At 41.6% G+C, this 25413-nt stretch overlaps 1 protein-coding gene across 1 annotated transcript in view; it reads left to right on the top strand.

Moving 5' to 3' along the window:
* Positions 1 to 25413, top strand: part of ARMC2 (armadillo repeat containing 2) — a 188257-nt gene that overhangs the window by 124211 nt on the left and 38633 nt on the right. Inside the window, exons 9-12 of the mRNA XM_060167399.1 lie at positions 1919 to 2094; positions 7152 to 7254; positions 8846 to 9069; positions 23773 to 23918. Of these exons, the coding sequence (XP_060023382.1) occupies positions 1919 to 2094; positions 7152 to 7254; positions 8846 to 9069; positions 23773 to 23918 (649 nt within the window). The remainder of the gene's footprint in view (positions 1 to 1918; positions 2095 to 7151; positions 7255 to 8845; positions 9070 to 23772; positions 23919 to 25413) is intronic.

The following is a 25413-nucleotide window of genomic DNA, read 5'->3' as shown; positions in this document are numbered from 1 at the left end:
CCCCACAAATCGGGTTTGTCTGGTTTGTTCTCACCATTGGATGCTTGTTAGGTGTTTGGGGCAGTGTGCAGCATGAGCGGGGCTGTGTCCTTCCCAGTGTGTCCTATCCGGAGGCACGTGATGCTGATTTGGTCCTTTACTGGTGACGTGGACTTTGATCGCTTGGGGAAGGTGGTGTCTGCCAGGTTTTTCCACTGTAAAATCACTGCTTTTCACTTTCTAGTGAACAGGTATCTTATGGGGAGCAGTTACTTTGAGTCTGCTTTGCTTTCTGTTACTCCTCAAACTTTCACCCACTAGCTTTAGCCCCTTGAGGATCTTGATGGCTCTTAGATTCAAGCTGTCTTTTGACGCTACATGGCAGTTCTAACAGACCAACTGGTAGAAAGAGGTAATTTGATCAACAGTTTAAAATTTGACCCGGGAGCCTTCCTTTTTAATTTCTTTTAAGCTAAAACAGCTACTCTTAAGTAGAACCCACCAGGCTGAAGAGTTTGCGGAGGGAAGTATTAGAAAAATACCTTGACGTCTACCCACTGACACAGAGTAGCCCTCAGCCTGGACTTGGGCTTTGTGAAGAAACTGCCAGTAACAGAAGAATAAAACAACAAAACAAAACCATTTCTTACAGTAGAGCTCAGGTTTTTCCCTTTATTTAAAGTTAGTCTAAGTCATTTCCCATCAATTCATTTATTTAAGCACATAACTGAAAGGCATGGAAGGTTACTTAGCTATTGAGGTTTAAAATTTTTTCTTAGATGTTATTGTTGAAAAGAGCTAAAAATGGCCTGAGTCATTTCCTTCTGCAGGCGCACACTTCCTCTATGCGGGCTTTCAAGAGCACATTATGGTATTTATTTAAGATTGGTTTCCTACTTTTAAATTTTGTGATGGAATCTATCAGAGATAATATTTTTCAACTGAATGCCTTATACCTTGGATCCTTGTATTCCCCTCCTGTTCTAGTTTGTGTGCTACTTTTCTTCCCTGTATGCCTGTTGGTAGGGCTACCACTTGCAAAAATTGCTTTCCTCAGAATCCCAATTATAAAATGAAGTGGTCTAGGTCTCCCGTTTCCTAACTAAAGTCTTCTTTTTATTATCCTCTTTGCTAATACGCACCTCCAAATAATGGTGGATGTGGTGACATTTTGAGATTTTGTTCCACTTGCGCCTTCCTTTCTCAGATAATGAGCATTAGTCTCATAGGAAAACGTTGATCATCGTTTTTATCAACAGACATATTAGAAAATGAATCTGCATTAAACTGTGGTATAGGCTGTCAGTACAGTATTTTCACTGCACCATGCACTATCGGTACAAAGATGTGTCAGACATGGTTCCTACTCACTTAGCATGACATCTATTTGAGGGCATTGGACATGTAACACAACATGCATATATATGTGAAAAATAACAGTATTTGTTGAATGTTGCATGATACACCTTTTCTAGAGGAGCCAGAAAGTAAACAGAGCCTTGAAGGACCAAAATCAGTAGGGACGAGGGTAAGGAGAACATTCTGGGCCCTTGGAACTGTGTGGCGGAGGGTCGACGGCAGAGTCGTGAGCGGAATGCTTCTGAGCAGAGCATTGGTGGGTGGCTCATCAGGAATAAAGGAGAGCAGCTGAGATAGTGCAGTTCCGCTTCTCAATACACTCTTTGAAAGGCTGTGTGTTTTAGATAAGCTAACTGATTAGTAAAGAAGTCAACATGGTAGGAGATGGAGCAACAAAATGGAAAAAAAAAATCAGGTAGTTGGAAATGGTAAGAAACGGAAAAAAAAAGAAACATAGTTCAGGAATTTGAAGATGTCCGGGGAACTAATTATGGGGTTTTACTTACACCTTCTGTGTTTGACACACTTGTAAACTTGACCTCAATGAGTAAGTTCTGCTTTGCTCTCTTTGCCCTGACAGAAGAAAACATTGAAACGGTTTGTGCTGCTTGCACACAGCTTCACCATGCTTTAGAGGAAGGAAACATGCTTGGAAGTAAATTTAAGAGAAGAAGTATTCTCCTGAAGACCCTATATAAACTTGTTGATGTTGGCTCAGACATGCTGAGCCTTAAACTTGCAAAAATTATTCTAGCAGTAAGTTTTTCCTTCCTCTGGTCTTGTAGACTGTAGCATGTAAAAGTTCTGTTTAATGCTTTATTTGTAAATATTACAAAGAAGATTAGAAATGCAGTGTGTTTGTTTCGAATCTTGAAAAAAAATTAAGGTGGTAAACTGACATCCCAGAATTTTGACCAGAAAGTACCATCTAAGGAACTAAGGCTGAGTACAGATAAAATGTTCAAATAAACGCTTACACATGGACTGTGGCAAGGTTTTTTAAAAAAAAGTGACAACAGGCAAACACAGTCAAAACAGTCGCTCAGGTAACCTGACTGGAGATCAGTATCGGAGAGCAGACTGTGGTTTCTGCTGGGTGCTTGGTTCTATCACGTGATTTAATAAATAACTTCAGATAACTTGGGCTGCGGTCATAGTGGCCAGGTGCTTTATGAGGCTGTGTGAAACAGAACCAGCTGCTTGGTGGTCATAGAAGGCTCCTGTGAGGTGTTAGAAGAAAAGGCCAGACACCTTTAATAAAAGTATGTAGAAGCTCTGTCTCAAGCAAAATGATATCATTGTTTGAGGGCAGGCAGCCCTTTGTTGTCACAGCCATAAACAGTTGGAACCAAAAGATAAGACACAATTATTAGAGACCGTTCTAAGAGAGCCGCTAAAACAAATGAATGAAGCTTTGTTTACCTGGTTTCATAAAAGTAAAAGCTATTAACACCCATAATTCATGTAATTTAAAATCTTAAAGTACACAGTGAAGGTAAGTGTTGGCATACTTACTAATAGTTTAGTAAGGGTGCCCACTATTTCTTACTTTGAAGTGTTTCAAAGAGCAGAATATTCTGACTACACATTGCATGCAGTGTTTTGGAGAAGTACGTTCTTATTTAGCTGCCACCCTAAACTATTCACCCTCTTTGTAAAAACTGTGATGTGATGCAGAAAGCAACATTTCCTTGAAATAATGATTTCCGTAGTAGTTTAATCCCCTCTCATTGATGAAAATGGATCAGTTTTAATGAAACAGAAAGACCATAAACCACAGGGAGGATTTAAAGTCAGAAGTTATAAGTAGAGATGAAAAGATAACTGCACGCTTGCCCAGTTCCTTCTCCAGCCCTGGATTTGGGGCACCTCCTGGCCCAGGAGACCCCAGTGTGAGGCTGGAGGGCTCTACTGGTGTAGCTGCCCTGGGCTGGACCCAAGCAACCAGCTGCCCAGGGACTGCCTTTGTTTTTCATCCTAGGCATTGTGCTCTGTACCAAGTAAGTAAATAAATAAAAGAGAGAGAGAAAGGAAGAAGGAAAATGCCATGAATTTGTTAATGCTCTGCAGAGAAAATGTCATCTTGGTTATTAAAGGCACCATTCAAATTAATTATATACACGGCACAATTTAAATATTTTAGGGCAAAAGGCTGCGATCTGCCAGGCAGTGAACACATTCTGAATGAAACATACGTTTAGATAAAGCCCTTTCCATGACACTGACCGCCTGGCTGAATTGGGCAAGACCACTAGGCTACAGTCCAGAGTGCGGAGGTGGGTGGGCTGTCCTTTTTGATCGAGTGTAGATGGCGGCCAGGATCGACCAACAAGTCCCACTTCCCATTTGCCACGTGAATCTTCTATAATGCTCCAGGCAAGACATCGCTTCCCTTAGACCTTGGTAATGGGGTTCTATGTAAATTTTTTTAAAGGACATCATAAAAAGCTGTTGAAGAAAAAAAAATTTGACAAAAAACTGAAGATAATAGGAGTAAAATTTTTTTAAATAACTTCTGCTAAGATTTTATCTACCAGTTTAATATTATAATTCAGACATTTAAAATTATTTATAGTTAAAAAAAATCCAGTGAGTTTAATGTTAGTTCTGATTTCTTGCATTCTTTGGTTAAGTGGGGTTTGCCAGATAGCCATTTTCATTTTAACCTTTGTATCAAAAAAATCTTACAAAAATATATCTGCCTATTTTAAGATTTTTTTAGAGTACAAACATATATACAGTGTGAAAGCAACTACATTCAGGAAGGGAGGACAATCTAACATCCTATACAGGGGGAAAAACAGAAAAGAAATAGCAGTATGTCAACAGTGGCTATATATAGTGGCAGTGTTATGAGTGATTTTTAAACTTCCCTTTTCTTTAATTTTCCAAATTGGCTTTAAATAAAATAAACTCCTATGTTTAACATAAAGGTGAACTACCCCACTGCAAGAACCTACTTTGTGCCAGGGAATGAAAGTGAATAAAATAACCCCTGCCCTGCAGGCTGGCCATGTAGCAGGAGAGACAGAGAGTAAACACTTCAAGTGCTAAAGGGGCTGATGAGCACTGTGGGAAAAAAATAAAGCAGAGTAAAGGGAATGGCCTGTGTTGGGGCAAGTGCTGTTTTATACAGGGTAGTCTGTATTCCTTGCATATAATTTAATGTTTTATTGTCTTTTTTGGTCTCAAAGTCATAATTTTACAGTTACCAAAAGAGAAGGTATAGGAATTTGCTCTGAATGTAAACTGACCTTATAGCAGGCCTGGAAATGGTGGGGTTTGTTGGGGTTTTTTTAATGAAAACTCTGATACCAGGTGTTCTTTTGTTGTTGTTGTTGTTGTTTTCTTTCCCACTTTTCCCTAAAAATATAAGACTTGGAGTGGGGAGTGAGGTTAGTGTATTCATTCATTTATTCAGCAAGTTCCACGAAGTACATAGCAGATGCTATGTTCCACATGTAGAAAGAGTAACAAATCATGGTTTTGACCTCAAAGGCTCATAATGTAGTGGAAGATTGCCAACAGATTAAAATATATTCCCAGATATAAAGGGCAATATATATTTCCATTGATGCAGATTTTTTTTCTCTCTAGTCAGCTTTTTTTCCCTAGGTTTTTAAACAACATTTTAAAAATACCTAAACATTGAAAACATTTTTTTTAAGTTTCCATTTCCTTTTTTCATCCTGAGAACGGAAAGAATTTCCATTCTGCCACGTGTGACAGTTTCTGAGCCTTCCGTAACAGAGCTTCTCAGACTTGAATGTACACACGATCCCCTGGCAAAGTTGTAAAATGCAGCTTCTGGTTCAGTACGGCTGGTGGGTCCTGAGATTCTGCATTTCTAATACACACCCAGGTGATGCTGAGATGAGATGACATGGCCTGTCTGAGGAGCAGACTCTTCAGTTGCAAAATGGGAATGACTACAGCTAATTTGCAGGGTTTGCTCTGAGATGTCATGAAAAGCACCAGAGCAGAGGGGCAGACAGAAGCTGCTCCATGAATAATACTCACCTCCCCCTTTCTCTCCAGCTCGGGGCTGACCACGTTCACCTTGGTATTTCCTACAGCAAACAGCACAGTGCCTGGTACACAATAGGAGCTCAATAATATTTGTGGATCAAATATAGAATGAATCTTTTAAAAATATGTCTGACAAATTCCATTATCTTTTTTTTTTTTTACTAGCTGAAAACTCATTAATAAACAATATTGAGGGCTTCCCTGGTGGCGCAGTGGTTGGGAATCCGCCTGCCAATGCAGGGGACACGGGTTTGATCCCTGGTCTGGGAAGATCCCACATGCCGCGGAGCAACTAAGCCCGTGCACCACAACTACTGAGCCAGTGCTCTTGTAGCAGCGCATGGTCTCTAGGCATGCGGGCTTCAGTAGTTGTGGCCCTAAATAAATAAAATTTAAAAAATAAGTAAACAATATTGAAGATAATTTTAAGGATACTTTTTTTCTAAAGGAATTTTTTCTTTTTCTTAGATTAATTATTTTTGGCTGCGTTGGGTCTTTGTTGCTGCACATGGGCTTTCTCTACTTGCGGCGAGCAGGAGCTACTCTTCGTTGCAGTGCGCGGGCTTCTCACTGCTGTGGCTTCTCTTGTTGTGGAGCACGGGCTCTAGGCACGTGGGCTCAGTAGTTGTGGCTCTAGAGTGCAGGCTCAGTAGTTATGACGCACGGGCTTAGTTGCTCCGCGGCACGTGGGATCGTCCCAGACTAGTACTCGAATCCGTGTCCCCTGCATTGGCAGGCTTATTCTTAACCACTGTGCCACCAGGGAAGACCCTTTTTTTTTAAGGATACTTTTTAATTATAAAATAATGACCTATATGCCATCCTTTTCACAGAGATATATTTATTTGTTCAGATGACCTCATTCCTACAAATATATTCTACACTCTTGCAATGAGGGCACATGGTATTTCTATCTTACAGTAGGTTATGTCTTTTTATGCATGGTGTTCACTGTTACACTTTTGTGACTGCTTAATATGAATAGTATTGATGTTCCACAATTTATTAAATTATTCTTAAATGTTGGGTATTTAGGATTTTTTATTTTAATTTTTACTACTTTACATAAATATGCAGCTAATTTAGACCATTTGATTCAGTCCTCCTATACTGTGTTTTTCTTTTAAAGAGTATACTTCCTTATTGCTTAATTTACTTGAATATTTTTCTGTGATTTAGAAGGTAATTTTAACCTTTGAACGTTACTTGCGATTTTCTCAAAACATTCCAGAAATAGGCTTAAATATTGTAATAAATACATATGTATTATCTAATCAAAGAATATTACTTTTTCATTTTATTTTATACAAATGATAAATATAATTGTACTTTCCCCCTTTCTTTTCTTTCCTTCACCTCCATGATGTATTCTTTTCTAGGTTAGTTTAATCTGAAATTTTAGTATCCATCTTCCTTTACTTTTGTGGAAGGCAATTACTCCATTTACTTAAATTTATCAACATCAGCCCCCCCTTTTCCTCATATATTCTTTGAAAAATAATAATTTCACATATAAGCATGAGACTTTATGAAGTAAGAAATAAAGGCTGATCATTAAAAGGTGCTTACTCTAAATATCACTTACATTGTTTACTATAAGTGAGTTAATTAGATACCATAGTTGGCAAATATGAGGCTAAAACTTTTGAAAGTTGACTTCCTTAGAACTTTTATTTATGTTTTAAAAATTCTCTTGCCGCACTTTTTAAATTAGATGTTTATGTTTAAAAATTATGGCATATCTTTATTTCCCTGCAGTGGAAATGTGATTTCTTTCTCTGCAGCTTAAAGTGAGTGGAAAGAATCTTCTTAATGTCTGCAAGCTTATATTTAAAATTAGCAGGAGTGAGAAGAATGATTCTCTGATTCAAAATGATGGCATTCTGGGTGAGTATTATTCAGCACTACCATTGAGCAAATGTTGTACTTGAGTATGAATGAAAAGTTTGGAGAGCAAAGTTATAATTAATGATAACTGGAATATTTTATTTTCTCATAATATGCAGAAGTTAGGTGATGCCTGTTTTTTCTCTGTCCTTTATGTTTTCCATGTTTCACTTAATGTATCCTTTGGAACCTAGGAGGATAGCCTGCTATTTTTTTAAAAATGCCTGTAGTAATAATATATAATTTATAAAGTGGTTCCTATTTAAAAATTCATTTCCTGGTCTTGGTTTTACTACTAGAAAAAATACATTTAATAGTGTTTGACATAATTGAAATGTTTGATCTTTTGATATAGTAGGAATGATTAGAACTGGGAAAACATCTATAACTGTTGTATAAAATTGACATCACAGTGTGTCAAATGTGTTTCAAATATGTAGGTAGAGGAATTTTAATACATTCTAATTATCTAGCTAATAATGTGTAATTCTTTATATACCCTTAAATAATTAAGATGCTTAAATAGTTACCTAAACAGAAATCTTTTATGAATTAGTATTGTTGATCTAAGAGAAGGCAGCAACATGGAAAAGGCTTTAAGTCCTCTTTTTCAACATAGGATAAATGGTCTTCTTCTTTCTTTTTTTTTTTTTTTTTTAATCCCAGCAGACAGGGACAAAGCCAGTACTGAAAGAAATTTCTAACACTGAATCAGCTCATTGAGAGTAAGAGACTAAAAACAAAGAAAGGTTCTGACAGATGATCACATTGACATTAATAAAAATTAATGTGAGATAGGCATGTTTAACTTTATCAGAGCTGCCTGGATTAATCGTAAAACCTAGTACTTGTATGTTATTTGGATGGATGTTCTTTAAGTTGTCTTGGGAAAGGGTGGATGTTATATTCGAAGCACCCCTTTCTACTGTTGAGATACTTTTAAAAGTTCCTATCTTGATTAACTTTCCATTCATACAGCAACCAGTATATTCTTAAAGGTTTGTTGAAATTTAACTCTTAAATTGCTTTGATTATTAGTTATTCTATAATAACTCAAACTGTTTGTAACCAAAAATAAAGTTTGGCAAATATTAATAAGAGGCAAGGAATGGTGGGCTTCTCTGGTGGTGCAGTGGTTGAGAGTCCGCCTGCTAATGCAGGGGACATGGGTTCGTGCCCCGGTCCAGGAGGATCCCACATGCTGCGGAGCGGCTGGGCCCGTGAGCCATAGCCGCTGAGCCTGCGCGTCCGGAGCCTGTGCTCCGCAACGGGAGAGGCCACAACAGTGAGAGGCCCGCATACCGCAAAAAAAAAAAAAAAAAAGGCAAGGAATGGCACTCAGTTAAAAGAACATTTTCTTATTTACATATAATAATCCCATCTTTTTGCTGTCATTACTGTTACAGAGATATGTCTTAGCTAAAAGTAAGCTTTCCTGTTTATGCCATGTGAGCAACTCTTCACAAGCATTTGAATGTAGGTTCTGGCTAACATTTTACAAATCGTATTTGATGTTCACATACAAGTGCTTTAATATCTCTCTTTCCAGCTGTTCTACTCATCCATTTGTAATAATTCATCTTTTTGACAGAATCGTTATTGGAGGTCCTGAGAAGTGAAGAGCTGCAAGCTAACACCGAGGCTTTCTTATACTGCATGGGGGTGATCAAATTCATTTCTGGAAATCCAGGATTTCTTCATGAAATGATTGGCAAAGGTGCTGTAGAAATATTGATGAATTTGATGACACAAATAAACGAGAACACCAAGAAGTCTGGTACATGTTTGCCTAATTCAGGCCACTTGTTAGTCCAAGTAAGTATTTTACTTGAAAGAGTTAGACGTGTAAAGTTAGTCTTCATGTTGTCTAATACCACTTACCTGCCAGTGGGTGTATCGGGAAACAGTTGGGCTGTTATCTGTAGCCAGGTGAGGGTGCCCAGCCTCGGGGATCAGGGTGGCAGCCCTAGCCACACCTCTGCCCCGTGTGTGCCCATTTCCTCTGGAAAGGCTATTCCATGGCTTTTCACGGAGCAGGTCTCCAGCATGTAGACATCTATTTCCACTACCCTACGGAGAAAGCAAGACTGGAAGAATGAAAAATTAGCACCTCTTCAAAACAATTGCATGTTATAATCAGAATTTTAATAGGCAGAGTGTTAACTTTCAGAGTTTAAGACAGGTCTAGCTTGGAGATTGTTCATGAAGATTGGTAGCTTATATCATAAATATTGTATCTACAATAAAGAAAACAGAATTTAATGACACTGAGTGGACAGTTGTTGAGGGCATGTGTAGAGGGCGGTAGCAAAGCCAGATACATTTAGTATGACCAGGGCAGGAAGAAAAAATGTGTTATGTGTTAGAGTTTCATTACTTCTTTTGCGGCAGATTAAATTTCATAGTTGAATTATTTTCATTGGAGCTGCTTCAGGTCTCGTATTCTTCTTTAGAAGAGATTTTACTCTTTAATAGCATTTGTATATCAGATAATAGCATCTTTGGTGTAATAATTGATGAGATTTGAAATGTGCTTGTCAGTTAATGGGGCTTGATCAAGGACTGCGTGCTCGAAGCCTTGGGGAAAGTGTGCTAAAAATTAGATTTAGGCCCTGCCTTAAAGATGCTTAAAGTGTATATGATAATTATTAATTTTGGACTTTGTGGTCTGTCTCCATTTCAGAAAAGACTGTGAAAACCTCCTTTAGTTCTGAGTGATTCAAAATTCTACTGGATGTGCCACCTTTTGGCTAGGGAGACTTAAGAAACATTATTTTCATGCTGACAGTGTTATGGAGTTATTTAAATTTTTCCCTCAATGAAAATAGTTATTTGGGTTATATAATTATTATGTTTCTTGTTAAAATGCAAAAAAAGAAGTATGAGGAAGAGTGTAAAAATCACCTGAATTATTTTCACCCTTAGATAATCTACCTCCAACATTTTAGTAACCATTCTTCCATGCATTTTACATGCATATATATTATATACACTTACATATGTATAATTTTATATAATTCTTGCTTTTTATCATGAACTTCCTCTTTCTAAGAGTTGTTTTTGCTTGTTTCCTGTCACCCTCTTTTCCTCCTTGTTTCTCCTCCTGGTTCTCCCTGTTAGCCAATATTCTTCACACAGATGTGCTCAGCACCTTTTAATACAGTCATAGGTTTTCTCTTTTTTTATATAAATTTATTTTTATTTATTTGTTTTTGGCTGCGTTGGGTCTTCATTGCTGTGTGTGGACTTTCCCTAGTTGCGGTGAGCAGGGGCTACTCTTCGTTGAGGTGCGCGGGCTTCTCATTGAGGTGGTTTCTCTTGTTGCGGATCACATGGTCTAGGTACGTGGGCTTCAGTAGTTGTGGCACGTGGGCTCAGTAGTTGTGGCTCGCGGGCTCTAGAGCACAGGCTCAGTAGTTGTGGTGCACGGGCTTAGTTGCTCCACAGCATGTGGGATCTTACCGGACCAGGGCTCAAACCCATGTCACCTGCATTGGCAGGCAGATTCTTAACCACAGTGCCACCAGGGAAACCCCACTCATAGGTTTTCAAAAATGGAATATTCTGTGCACATCTCTTTTCTATTTTAACAATACACAGTAAAAAAACTCAATAGACTTATTCTTTTCATTGGCAGCATAATATTCTGTGATGGAGATGTACCTCAAATTCTCAACCATTCTTCCATTGAGATAGTCTGCTTTTAATTTTTATGTAAAAGTTTTTGGAATTCTTGTCTTGTTTTAAAAAGCTCTTTCATATATATATAGTTGTCCCTCAGCATCCATGGGGGACCTGCCCCACATACTAAAGTCCACAGATGCTCAGGTCCCATACTCGGTCCTCTGTATCCACGGATACAGTACACTGTCCGTGGTTAGTTGAATCTGCAGATGCGGAACCTACAGATAGGAGTGCTGACTGGTTATATGTATATGCATTTATATATTTATACATAATTTATAAATTTAAAAATAAAAACAAATATATAAATGTATTTGTATAGAATAAAAATATATAATTAAATCAGTTGGTATAAAGGAGAATTGAGTATTATTGTGACCCAAAATACATCAAATCCAGAGCTAGGACCTCTGGTATGCCAGTATGTACAGTGCACTTCTCCCTACGCTCCTCTCCTTTCCCTCTTCCCTTGCTTCGGCGTCCTCACACACAAACTGACTCAGTGGGTCAGATGCCCCTTTCTTGTCCCGAGGTCCTTGCGTCCCTCTAGGGTGTGGGGGAAAGGGCACTGTAGTAACTCCCTCCTCGCTGCCCACCCCCACTCACCAGGCACCGTCATCATCTCCAGAGCCTTCCTCTGAACCTGCCTGGGATCTGGCGGGGGAGGGGCTTACACAGCCCGAGGCCTCTCTCAGGAGCGCAGTCAGCAGCCCACATCCCAGTCCAGCAGGAGAAAGGGGCCCATTATTGCCTCCACCTGAGAACGTGCTCCTGCTGTGGTCACCAAGAGCCATTTGTGTCAACTGTACACTGTCACTATGTGTATGTACGTTTACAAATTTGGGGGAAGGGAGATGTTGTTTTAGGGTATTTCATTTGCAGAATCCCCTGAACTGGACATTCCCTTGTGTTTAATTAAAACAAAGAAAAACTGTTTTGTATCATCCAAATGATAAAAATGTAAGCAACTTGACTTCACTATAAGAACAGATGAAAATCTCTACTCTTGCGAATGTGTCGCACTGACTGGCTTTTTACCAGCTCGCTCATGTGCACATTCACCCCAACAGATCTGGCCATGGGCCGAATTGTTCAATTACACCAGCCTTCAGAACCGGTAACTCTAGCTCAAGGCATTTTTTAAAAGCAACTTTGTTCAATTGAAAAAATAAATAAATGACTTGCGGCTGTACTAATAGAATAATGTCTGTAAGCCAGAGAGAACACAGCAAGACAAAAAGATAAGGGCAGGACTTCCTCTCCTTTATGACTTTAACTGCTGTTAAACTTTGTGCATTCTGCCATCCGACCCAGTGCTAGAGTCGTCCTGTCTCCCTAAAGCAGCCCTGTTGGAGGCCATTGAATGAGTAGAAGGCGTGTGAAGCTGGGTCCTGCAGGTTGTGTAGGATTTGGGAAACTGTCACCGAGGAAAAGGGATACGGTGTGTTTGGGGGCTGCTGAAAAGGTATGTCTGTCCAGAGCAGAGAGTTCCGTGGGGGAGGCGTGGGAGGTGAGATTCAGAGGCTACGGTCATGGGCCTCGAATACCAGGCTGCAGAGTGCAGGCTTGGAGTAACACAGAGCGGCTGGAGGTCAGTGCAAGGGGAGGAGGAGATGAGATCAGAGTGGCAGACAGGCGGGCATGCGCAAGATGTTAAACTGATAAAGGCCGAAAAGCTGAAATGTGGCAGGAGGAAAGTGTGTCAGTGGTACGGATGGATTGGAGGGTTAAGATCTCACACACAGCAGCCCCAATTAAGAGGTGTTGCTGCAGTTATTAGATTTTAGACTGATTATAATGGAGCTAAAGCATCGAGATCAAGGAATGGGCACGAAAGGAAAAAAAGCTCCTCCACAGCATAGGGGCCAGTGATGCTTAGAGGAAAAAATACTGAAGTGTTGAGATTTTTGAAAGTTTCCTTTGCATTGTTTCTTACGTATATGTATTTGTGTACACGTACATATATGTTTATTACTGCACCACTGACATCAAGAGACATTGATTTCACAAGTGTTTGTGCGGTGGCTGCTCTGTGCCAGGCGTGCTTTGGGTGGTTAGTAAGGCAGTGGAGGGCAAGAGAGCTGCCAGTAGGGGCCTACTTTTTAAATTTATTTATTTATTTATTTATTTTTGGCTGTGTTGGGTCTTCGTTTCTGTGCGAGGGCTTTCTCTAGTTGTGGCAAGCGGGGGCCACTCTTCATCGCGGTGCGCGGGCCTCTCACTGTCATGGCCTCTCCCGTTGCAGAGCACAGGCTCCGGATGCGCAGGCTCAGCGGCCATGGCTCACAGACCCAGTTGCTCCGTGGCATGTGGGATCTTCCCGGACCGGGGCACGAACCCGTGTCCCCTGCATCGGCAGGCGGACTCTCAACCACTGCGCCATCAGGGAAGCCCAGGGGGCCTACGTTTTGATGATCCGCATGTCCAGATAATAGTATTCTGATGCCCTATTCTTTGACAAAACTCTGGTACTTCCACGAGTTCAGTTCTACCTGTCAGATGCTTAATAGCATTTTGAGGAGAGGATGATCGTTGGTGCTCAGAGGGACCAGCACCACTTCCCACTGAGTGGAAGGATTAATATTCCCAGTCTGGCAAAACTGGAGACGGGAGTTTGTCTGCAAAATCATTAGCGTAAAGAAGGTTAATCTGTGCATGATCACGAAATTCCAGAATGTTAGGCTTTCGGGAGAGCTCCTTGAAACCTGGAAAAAGAGAAATACAGACCAGATAAAAGGCTAGGCCCTCTAGATTCCAGCATTAAATTGCATCACTTAAGGAGGTGACACAGACGAAATAGGGGTTTGTCAGTATTAATCTCAGTGGATTATCAGGAGGTGTTAGGGTTCCTTTCTGGCTTATAAGGCCCAACAATTGGGAGGGGATAATACAGGAACTGAGGAAAATTCCTGGAGTCACCTCCACCAGAAAGTCTGTTGTAGTTTCCATCGTGCCCCCTTTCTGGGGACTGCAGAAGAGTCTTTTGTATGCGTCACAGTCACAAACAAGCCCCAATTTCCCTGGTGTCTCATTTGTCCTCTTGTGTCTTGGGGACACTATGTACAAAGCTGCTTTACCGTAATTGAAGAAAATCTCAAGGGACTCCCATTTACAGTTAGGTAATTTGTAGGTATATAACGTAACTATTAAACCCAGGTTGATTTAAACTAATGTTCCTATTTTTATGGATTCCTTTGTATTTCCAGCCTTTTCTTCTTTGCAGCCTGACCCACTTGGTCTTGAGTTCAATTCTTAGAGAAATATATTCTTTCCCTGCTTCAGATTTAACATTTTTGAAGTTAGAACTGTCTGGCACCCCCCACCGCCCCCAGATAACGTGGTTTCTTTCCTTCGTCTTACACCTGGTCTCTCTTCTCTGACCTCCAAACCTGCCGCCCAGAGGGTCCTTCAAGTCCTAATCTTTCACCCTTCTTGCTCAGTACAGCTCCACTGTCCAATTCTTCCTTTTTCTGAGCGGAACTTTCTCAGGAAGGTCGGTCCTCCCACCCCTTGGCAGTCCCTCTCCTCCCCTTTGGCTCTAGAGTGTGGGGAAAAGGAGAGTGAGTTAAACAGAGATTTGACCCTGGGTAGCTCAGAAAATGATAATGTTATTGTCAGAAATTAGAGGGTTACGTAAGGGAACTGATTTGGCGAGAGGAGGGAGGGAAATGATGCAATTAGCCCTCGTGTAAGACTTTAAGGTGCCAGCAGAACAGCCAAGCGGGACTGTCCGGTGGGAAACTGGAGAGAAGACCCCGTGCTTAGCAGGGAAGGTAAAGCCAAAAAAGCAGACTTAGCGTCGTCTACATGGAGTTGACCGTTGAAGTCAAGAAAGACGATGATACTACTCAAGGGGAGAGTAGAGGGAGAGAGTAGGGCTAGAGGAGGGCTGAGGACAGGTTCCATAAAATGGCCAAATTTGTGGAATAGGGAGAGACAAGAGAAGTGACCAGAAAATTCAGAAAGGACAGTGTGTGGAAGAGGGTAGAGATTTTAAGAGCAAGGATTGGTCAGCTTTGGCAAGTGCTACGGCAAGCACACGGGGGAAGAGGAATTCCGCTACTGTGTGGGGCAATCTGAGTGGGCAGGTGGGGTCGCGTCCTGTTGCAGGGGGTCTGTCCACACTCTCTTTAAATCTTAAATGATTTCTTTATCTCTGCACTTTTAAATTAAGAGATGTTTTGGGGGCTTCCTGGTGGCGCAGTGGTTTGAGAGTCCGCCTGCCGATGCAGGGGACGCGGGTTCCTGCCCCAGTCTGGAAGGGTCCCTCGTGCCGCGGAGCGGCTGGGCCCGTGAGCTATGGCCACTGGGCCTGCACGTCCGGAGCCTGTGCTCCGCGGCGGGATAGGCCACAGGGGTGAGAGGCCTGCGTACCGCAAAAAAAAAAAAAAAGATGTTTTGATATAGTTGGGTTTTTGTTTTTCAATTTCTAAGCCCTAGAGTAAACTCCCCACCTTGGCTAATGCAAGTTCACTCCTGTATTGTGTATTCCATGTCCTGAGCACATGGTACTGTCGTCTTCCAGAGCCCTGATGGTCCCTCTGGCTTTGTGCCCAGCGGGGACAGGGCTCAGTGCTGCCTCATGGACTAGTGATGGGAGCATAGGCCTGAACTGGCGGTTCAGCTCTGACATTCTGTGAGCCTCGCCCTCCTCATCTCCCAGTGACTGGCCGTGCCTGGGGTAGAGGGTAGTCAGGCGAGTTAAACAAGATGATCTATTGAAGCACCTAGAACAGGACATGGCACGTAGATGGCACTCAGCACAAATTTATTAAACAACGTGAGGTCAGAATTACCAAAACTTGAAGCTTCGGGCTTCCCTGGTGGCGCAGTGGCTGAGAGTCCGCCTGCCGATACAGGGGACATGGGTTCGTGCCCCGGTCTGGGAAGATCCCACATGTCGCAGCGCGGCTGGGCCCATGATCCATGGCCGCTGAGCCTGCACGTCTGGAGCCTGTGCGTCTGGAGCCTGTGCTCTGCAACGGGAGAGGCCACAACAGTGAGAGGCCCGCGTACCGCAAAAACAAAAACAAACCAAAAAAAAACTTGAAGCTTCAAAGAGCAATTATTTCTGATAAGAAAAAATTAATCACAACAATTAAGATGACAGAGTTAAAGATGGATTTCATCTTTGTGTATTTTGTGTGTGTGTGGCTTTCCTTTTTATCTTTTAGTTTGAACTCAGTATAGGTTCACAAGATGTTGCAAAAATAGTAGAGGGGTCCTATTTACCCAGTCACCCTGCTTCTCCCATTGATGACATCTTACATAACTGTAGGACATTATTAAAAGGGGGAAACTGATATGAGTACGATACAATTAACTGTTTTACTTATTTGCATATTATTTTTGAGATTAGGTGAGTCTCTTTTTTTGTCACAGTATTTAGTTTGGTTATTAGGCTTGCTAATTTTTTAATGATGTATTTGTTAGTGGGAAGGGGAGCTATTTCTGCTTATGAGGTTTCCTTCCTATAAAGGAATACCCAGTAGTGTAATGACCACTCAGTCATCCAACTGGCATGAGAGAGCGGGCAGTCAGAGCCTACTCTTCCCTTTCCTGGGAAAGGGCTACATATAGGCAACTCTTGTTCAACTTTGACTCTCCACGGATGGCATACCTGAAGATTTGGAGGCAGTCAGAGGTCCCAAACATGTAACGCCTTGGGCTTTGAATTAGAAATAAGAGAGAGACTAAGGCAGATGGGGAAGAAAGTTGAAGGATGTAGTTTATAGCTGAGGTGGGTGTGCTTTCTAATCCTGAACCCCTGAATCAGATTTGCCCACCCAGTCACAGGCCACGCCTGCCCCAGGAGGAGCAGAGGAGAATACCTGTGCTCACCAAGCAGGAAGTGAGGGGTGGAGAGTGACCAGGGGATTATGCTAAGAAATGTCACCTCACAAGGAAGGAACGTCAGGTGTGGGAAGTAAGTATTCCTATGCCACCTGCTTCTGGGGAGAGCCATTTGCTTTTCAACTGCTGTCATATCTGCTCAGTCTCATCTCTTCCCTGTAGACATATTAGTTGTGGCAATAAAGAAATGTCACTAACTTTAACATGTAATTCTGAAAATCAGTGTTACTACTCTGCAGTTCTTAAAGCATTATCTTTTTCAGACCCATTTTCCTTATTTTACTGCTCTGACATTCTATGTAGTCTAGATGACATTCAAATTTCAGCTGTATTGATACATATAATGGCCACAACTGGAAGAATCAGCTACCTACTCATTTTACCAAGGTAACTGACATAGTGTCAGTAAATGGAGAAACAATAACAAACATAGGCAAATGTTAAATAAAAGTCTCAAAGTAGGGCACTGGAGCTTGAGGGCAGAACCATTTCCTGCAGAAGTAGGACACTCATGGTAGGAATGTGCCAAATGGGCTCCACAGCCAGGCACCAAGCATTGCTGAGGATTGCGAATTAATATTACTTTCACATGCATGTACCTTAACTCCAAGAAAATGCTTAGGACGTTTTGGAACTAGTGGTTTCATGTATATAGTGGCATCTTACAATTGGTTTCCTTTTTCTCAGGCAGAGCTGTACTAATCATACATGAGACAATATGAAACTTCTTGGGTTACCACATGGGCTCTGGTTTTGGCATATATGTGGTCTCAATCGGGCACAAATCCAGAAAATGAATATGCTTTCATTAATAGAGGGAGATGGTTTTGCTGAGGTTGGAAAATGGTGTGGCTTTGGTCTTAAATCATTTGACACTGTTTGTGGTCTCTGGCGGCTGTGTTTATTCTTTCACATCATCAGCGGGAAGTGAACCATTTTGCAGTTGGCAGTTAAGTTGAGATAAAGCTCTAGGGATTTTGGTTATGGATATTCCAGATGATTGAGCAATAAAATGAATGCTTTTAGGAGACAGTCAAATGGAGCAGGGGAGACAACAGATGAGGAGTCGTTAGAGCCCCAGATGCCCACCTACCTGGAGCTGGTAGACTTTCTGAGCTTCAGTTTCCTCATCTGAAAGTTGGAGCTCAGGATACCTTTCCTGTCTACAACATTCAGGGAGCAAATGAGATCAAGCTCACAAGATAGCTTTATAAAAAATAAAGTAGCTGCTCATATTTTTTTCATAATAACATTCAATGTATAAAAATAAAATGACTCATGATGCTAATTTTGGTAGAGGAAGCATAATAGCTTTCAGACTGTTAGTGCAATTTTCAATTGCATTATGTTCCAAAGTTTTCTTTGAAAGCCGGTTTTTTGAAATTGGGAAAATATTTCTCCGAGGAATAATACCATGATTGACGGTGAAGTTCCTGGGCTAGCCAAAGAGCCTGTTCAATTTCTGATGCACCTAAACGGGAATTCTCTGGTGGGCTGTGAGCTGCAAGCCCCTCTGATCTGGGCCAGCTCTGATGGCTGAATGCCTCCTAGGGCAGAAGGATCTGGTGAGTTCCCTGGGGACTGAGGACTCTGATGGAGGGAGAGTGCAAAGGGAGTAGAGAAGTCATCCACTCGAGAAATGAGCAGTATATGGAGGCCCAGGTGGACCAACCAGCCCTCCCCACCGTGCGCACACCCCCCTGCAGTAGAGAATGCTGGGGATGAGGCCACAGCTGCTGGGCCTGCACTGTCATTCTTCAGTTCATCGATCTAAATCAGGAGGGCCTCATATTTTAAGGCAAATATTTCATGTGTTTGCTTAGGTTTTTCAAATAATTAATAATTGGAAACATAATTTAAAATCGATAATGAAGTACCTACATTGATTTTTTTAAATGCTAAATCTTTTGAATTCTAATTTTGCTTTACTAAAATGCTTTTTGAGCCCTTATAAAATAATCACTTCTTGATAGAATTTTTCCCTTTAAAATGGCTCTCCCAATGTTGACTGCATGGTGAAGACTTTGAGGCCCAACTAATTCAGTGTGAGATAGGACAGCTTTGCCAAACTCACCAGGTGTTTTACCTGGAGATGCTGATTGAGGTTGGGGCCCAACCTGATGATCAAGGAGTTTGGGGAAACCCAGAGAGAAAAAGCTGCCTCAGGAAAAGTGAGCACCACAAAGCTGTAGAGTGTGTGTGTGGCACAGTCATTTTCCAGCAGTAGATTAGCAACCAGAATCACACCAGCATGTTTCTTCCCTGATATATACCAAACATTTAGGTCCCCTTTTGTCCCAGACATCATCTAACAGCTGCTAATAAGCAAGGACACTTAAATTTTTATCAATCCTTTTTGTGGATTACCAGTTCCATATTCTTCTCCTTTTTCTTCTTCCCACTGGTCGCCTTCTGACTCAGTATATCTGTCCCAAGGGGTTGCACATTAAGTGATGGGAAAAAGAAGAATGGAAACTCCTGTTTTTCAGTTTGCTATTGCTTGGTGAGATGACAGTTAAGAGGTTGGGAATTGTTCCAGTAAAGTCCTTTAGAAGCTAAACAAGCATCTGTGTATGCATCTAACTTCTACTTCTTTTTCTTTTTTTTGTCATAAAGTGTTTGACATGGCTTTAAAAGATTATATGCAGTAAAATAGAAGAGTACATAACTCAGTGGAATTAGGAACAATATAAACTAGAATAGAAAGTTAAGAAAGGAACAGATACATTTCTCCCAGCATGAAGCTCGGACTTCGGTGAACTCCTGCTTTGGGTGCAGGCCCAGTGGGTGGGCTTTCCTGCGGGGTGGAAAACAAAGACTCAGCGGCAGAGCACACAGCTCATTAACAATTTCTGCAAATACATCTCTGTTAAAAAGTTGGAGCGAGGCTGAGAGTTAGGTGGGTTGACTTGGAATTTGCTTTTACTGTTACCACAGTATTTAGCTAGACTCTCCTCCCACTGATCTCTTTATATTTTTCCCAGAAAAAGCCACTTGTCTGTGCTCAGCGTTCAGCCCCAGCCCCTCCCGCAGTGAGATCATTGGCTCACAGCCAGCCTTTCAAATGGGGGGCCTTCATGGCTGCATCTGCCTGGCGACCTCCTCCTGACCCTCCTCCCCGGGGATTTAAGCTCTGGTTTACCACCAGCCCTCTGCTAATGCCGGCACTTTCTTGTCAGAGGCTTCTTAAAGGGGAAAAGCCTCCTTTTCTGTCTCCTGTCTCCCTTGTCCCTTCATTTCCTTCCTCCTCCTCCTTTCCTTCTTTCCCTTCCTCATCCCCTCTTCCTTCCCTTCTCCTGATGTGTATCATCCAGCAAGCTTTTTTTTTTTTTTTTTTTTTGCGGTACGCGGGCCTCTCACTGTTGTGGCCTCTCCCGTTGCGGAGCACAGGCTCCGGACGCGCAGGCTCAGCGGCCATGGCTCACGGGCCCAGCCGCTCCGCGGCATGTGGGATCTTCCCGGACCGGGGCACGAACCCACGTCCCCTATATTGGCAGGCAAACTCTCAACCACTGCGCCACCAGGGAAGCCCCATCCAGTAAGCTTTTTATGGGCATATTTATTTTCCTCTGGGTAGGAAAAGGAATAAGAAACTGTTTGGACTGTGGAGGGGCTCACAGTGGGAGAGAAGGTACCTGAAACTAGTGGTTAGGAGTCTGTGATGGGTGTGGAGCAGGAAGGTCTGTTCACCTGGAAGAGAAGCAATCAACCGCTGAAAAGTCTTCACAGAGGAGAAGTGAGCCTGAGCTGGGTCCATAAACCCGAGCAGGAGGTGAGCAGGTTGGAGAGGGGGCGGCAGAGTGTGATGGAGGGGGACATTCTGGGCAGAGGCAGTGGTCTGTTCAAAGGCTTGGAATTGTGAAAGGATGAGGTGCAGAGTCTGAAAGATAGAGAGGGAGGAAGGGGGAGGTGAAGGAGATGAGCTTGAGGGGGGTGGACCGCGCTTTAGAGAGTGAATAGCCTTTAGGATATGGATTTTGCCCAGTAGGCCACCGGAAGTCAGAGGAAGTCTTTGAACAGGGAAGGTTGGGTTTCAAGATGCTCCCTCTGGCAGCAGGGAGATGCTGTGGGGAGATGAGCCCAACAGTGGAGAGAGTGGAAGGAGCCCATGCGGGGAGTGTAGAGTTTGGGAGAGAGATGAAATGGGCTTAAACAGAACCAGCAGCCTTGAAGATGGGAAGAAGAGGTAGAACAGGTGATCAATCAGCTGTTGAAAGGGAAGGAGGGAGAGGAGTTAGGAGCCTAGGAAGGAGCTGCTGTCATGAATGAGATGAGTAGGGAATACACTAGTCCCCCTCCAGGAAGTCCATTTTTCTTTCATCGATTATTTTTTTATTCCTCCGCTCCTTTTAAATCATCTTAAAATCCATCTACCTGAGATATTGTCTGATTCATCCATGGTTTTCTGAATCCCAACCTTTCTATTTATACCAGTGTTTCCTTTGTAGGTATTAATCCATTCGTCCATTCCATCAACAAATGTTTATTGAGGACCCACTGTGTGCCAGGCACTAAATTTGGGCCTGGGGGGCACAATGGTGAAAAGACAAAGTGTATCCCCTCACTGAAGCTTCTAGTATAGAGAAATAGACAATAAAACATAATATTAAATAACCTAACATGAAGTAGTTTGTGGGGGGTGTGTGGTATGAGATGAAGTTTGAGGGGTTGGCAAGAGTCAGACCATACCAGGCCCTGTACACCAAGGTCAGGAAATGGAGTCATATTCTAGGAGCAATAGACAAAAAGCCAGTAGGGCTTAGGGTGACAGAAAGCAGAAAGGCAAGATTCTGGAATGTGTCTGAAGTTTTGCAACTTGAGACACTGTGTTGATGCTAGTGTCATATATTGAGGCATCACTATGTATTTTTCAAGTGCATGGTATATGTTTCATGTATATTATTCTGCTAGCATCACAACTGACAAATTTGGAAACATTCAACTCACTCAACTCCCTGTGCTCCATACAATGTGTTTGATACAGGCAGTAAATAGATAGGGATTTAAAATCAGGTGATGTGTCACATATAAATGTGTGCTTCCACTCTTGATTGGGGCCATTTATAAAAGTTATGTATTCGGGGCAAAAGAACCATGAGCTGTCTTAACTTTTTCTAATGAGGTGAGAAAAAGGGTTGAAAGGCAGAAAAAAAACTCCACCAAAACTGAGGTTGAAACAAGAAAATCTCCTAAGAAAAGTCTGGTCCCTCCTGCTGACAGGGCCCCCTGCCAGAGGTTGAGTTAGGGAGCCAGAAGATGACAACAGATTGAGGTGCCCAATCTGTGAAGCCTTGGGGGCCAGGGAAGGGGAGGCGTTTGTGTGCACCGTGGGTGGAATGAATGTTCCATGATCTGCCACGGTCTCTGTCTGTCTGGTTCAGGCCAGGATTCACTTGGGCATCTGTGCTGTTTGGTGTCGGAGTGGGGAAGCCTCTGAGTTTCCCTTTGGATTGACATAAACCAGCAGTGGTCCAGTGCCTGGGCTGTCTCTGAAGAAGGAGAACAGGTAGAGCCAGGATCCGATGATGAGAGTTTTCCATTTTATGGCAGTGATGGCTTGAATAGACTTAGCTTAATAGACTGCGTTGTCGATCCCTGGTAAAGTGGAATGCTAGAATAGTTTGTTTCCCCTCCAGTGTTTTGGATACTGAACCTTTCCGGGAAGAATTTACTAAATTGCTACATAAGTGAATTGACTACAAAAGAATTGCACACATTTATTTGAAACATTAATTTTATTTTCTCTGCTTTAAAATGTAGTGGGTTATATTTTAACAAAATCTTTTTGTTGCGGTTGTTACAAAGGAAAACTAATCAAAGGTACATGTCATCTTAATAATTGTTTTCAAAGTTTATTAATTATGGCTTTATATTTACATAATGCTCTACAGTGTACAAAAACAGTGTTACATTTTTTCCACCTGATACACACAACCCTGGCTGGTGAGCAGGGGTTGTAACCCCCTTTTCACAGATGAGGAACTGAGGGAGCTGAGGAACGAGTGAGTGCCTCAGTCACTTATTTAGGAAGAGATTTCGGACTTGAATCTCCATCCTTTCACTCCACGGCCAGCGATCTCCCTTCTTCTGCATTTTGGGTGTGAAGACCCACAACAAAGGCGGGGATGGGACCCATGACTTTTGAGCTCCTGTTAGTTAATCAGCAGTGGCAATGCCACTCATGCATCTCATCTCATTGAATCCTAATAACTCCAGGGCAATTATCACCATCCCCGCTTTACTGTTGAGAAAAATGTGCTCTCGGAGGTTAACTAACCTAAACTGGTGAGTGGTAGGGCTGGGATTTGACCAGGCCATCCAACTTCCAAGTTGACTCTCTTAACCAGTAGCCTGCCTGTACTATCTCACGAGGAAAGATCACCCTGCATATTTAAAATTATTAGATAACAGCAACTTTCATTTTATGGATTTATTAAATTGTTCTCCACTTTCAGACAAGGGTTAAAGTACATAGCTTTTCTGAACATTTTTTTACAAAATAAGACAAATTTGCAAGACATCAGTTCTTGCCACTTGGAAGAGAATGAGACTAACAGTCTTAAATATTCTTTGGCTACAGCATTGTTATTTGATGGTATTTATAAGAATATGGAACAAGGAATTTCTGTCCTGTGGAACTCATGTGGCATGTCACAGGGTCAGTGGATGATCTTATGACTTCTACTAAACCCAGATGACGATTTGCTTAACCCTGGGGTTTTGGTATACTAATTGCTTCTTAACACGAATATTTCATTCATTACTTTTGAACCAAAGTAGGCTTTCTTTGTATTCATTTCTTGGTCTTCATTTTGTGCTACTTGTGCATATAAGGCCCATGTTCTCGGATGGGAGATGCATAACAGGGCCTCGGTTTAGCTACTTATGTAGCGAAACGTATGGTATGAATTATGCTGTGCCGATTAGTGTTGCTGTATTTTCTCATTTTAAAAAATGACACTAATGTGTTTTTTTTCATAGATGACTGCTACGCTGAGAAACTTGGTTGACTCACCACTAGCAAGAAGTAAGTTGCTAAGCATCAGTGCCCTTCCCCAGCTCTGCACGGTGATGGGACAGTACATAGGTGACAAGGAGGTCTGCACCAATGTTGCCAGAATATTCAGGTAGGTAGACTAGGAAAACAAAGTAGCCTTACAAAAATGCTAATGTTTAGATTTAGGGGGTTGTTTTTAATATTTGTGTGTGTGACTGGCAAGGAATCCTGTTTTTACTTTTTATGTCACCTCAAAGAAAAGGTAAACCTAGTGGCCTGAGTTTTTAAAAAAATGATTTAAACTAATGACTTCATTTCTTATGTATTTCTGTTGTGATTCTAAACTCATTGATTTTAAGTTACTGTAACTAAAGTTGTGAGTTGTCCTAGTATTTTTACAAAACAAACAAACAAAACTTCCTCTCAGCTTATTGGAGATAAAGAGCTATATCACAAAACATGGCAAACCTTCTGGTGCGCTTGGAAGCAATGCTTACAGATTTTAACTGAAAACGGAGGCCATTGCTTAGAAAGACTGATCTGACTTAATTTGTAATTGAAGGTCATTTTATTTCAGCTGTTTGGCTGAACTTTGGCTCACACATTCGCTAGTCATGTTTATACTTACTTTTCTCCAGAAGCAATGATCACCTGAATCCAGGCTGCCTCAAAGCAAGATGTGGCTAAATTTCGGAACTGTCTTTAAATTATGCATTTATATTTCTTCCCTCACTGCTCTTTGCCATTGTTTTTACATAATGATCCTTCTCAAGAGACCTGGGTCTTTCTTGAACTATAATACTGTAGTTGTTTAATGAAATACAAAATTTCCTGAAGACTGAATTGGTAATTGACCCCAATATGAGGATGTGAGTCCAGCTTTGATCTTTTAGCACTGTGCTTTCCTGTCTGGGTACTTCATTCTGGGTACTTAGTCCCATTTTGAAGCACTATAAAATCATAAAAAGTTTATTTTTGTATATGGTGGCATGTAGAGATCCAATTTAATTATTTTTTCCCCACGTGGACAGTTTTCCCAGCACATGTTATTGAATACACCATTCTTTTTTCACTGTGTTTGAATGCCTAGTCAGTAGAACACGAGGTTCCATATACTTGCAGGCCTGTTTGTGGACATTCTGTTTGGTCCGTCTTCAGACCAGTTCCATGCTGTTTTTACTATTCTGGATTTAAGTCTTACTGTAGGATAAGATGAATCCCTCACTTCTTTTCTCCTTTAAGATCCAAATTCTTATTTTCTCTTCCTCATGAATTGGAGAATAAGCTAAAGTCCATGACAGGAACTTTGGATTTTTTTTTCATGAAACTACATTGACTGTGTAGAGTATCTGGGACAGACGTGGGGATAATTGATTAGCATCTTTATGATATCAAGTCTTCCATCCACAAACATTTGTGATGTCTTCTTCTTTTAATAAAATTGTATAACTTTCTCCAAAAAGATTCTGTACATCTTTTGTTAGATACATTTCTTCACGGTGCAATTATGAATGCAGTCTTCAAAAAAAACAATTCTAATGAGTGTTGCTAGTGTATATGGATAGTATTGATGTTTGCTTATTAATCTTGTATCCAGGACATCTTTTTGGTACGTGGGCCTCTCA

This window comes from Lagenorhynchus albirostris, chromosome 12 (assembly GCF_949774975.1).
Source record: "Lagenorhynchus albirostris chromosome 12, mLagAlb1.1, whole genome shotgun sequence".
NCBI classification, from domain to species: Eukaryota; Metazoa; Chordata; class Mammalia; order Artiodactyla; family Delphinidae; genus Lagenorhynchus; species Lagenorhynchus albirostris.
Note: the sequence above shows the minus strand (reverse complement) of the source record. Positions and strands in the feature narration are given on the sequence as shown.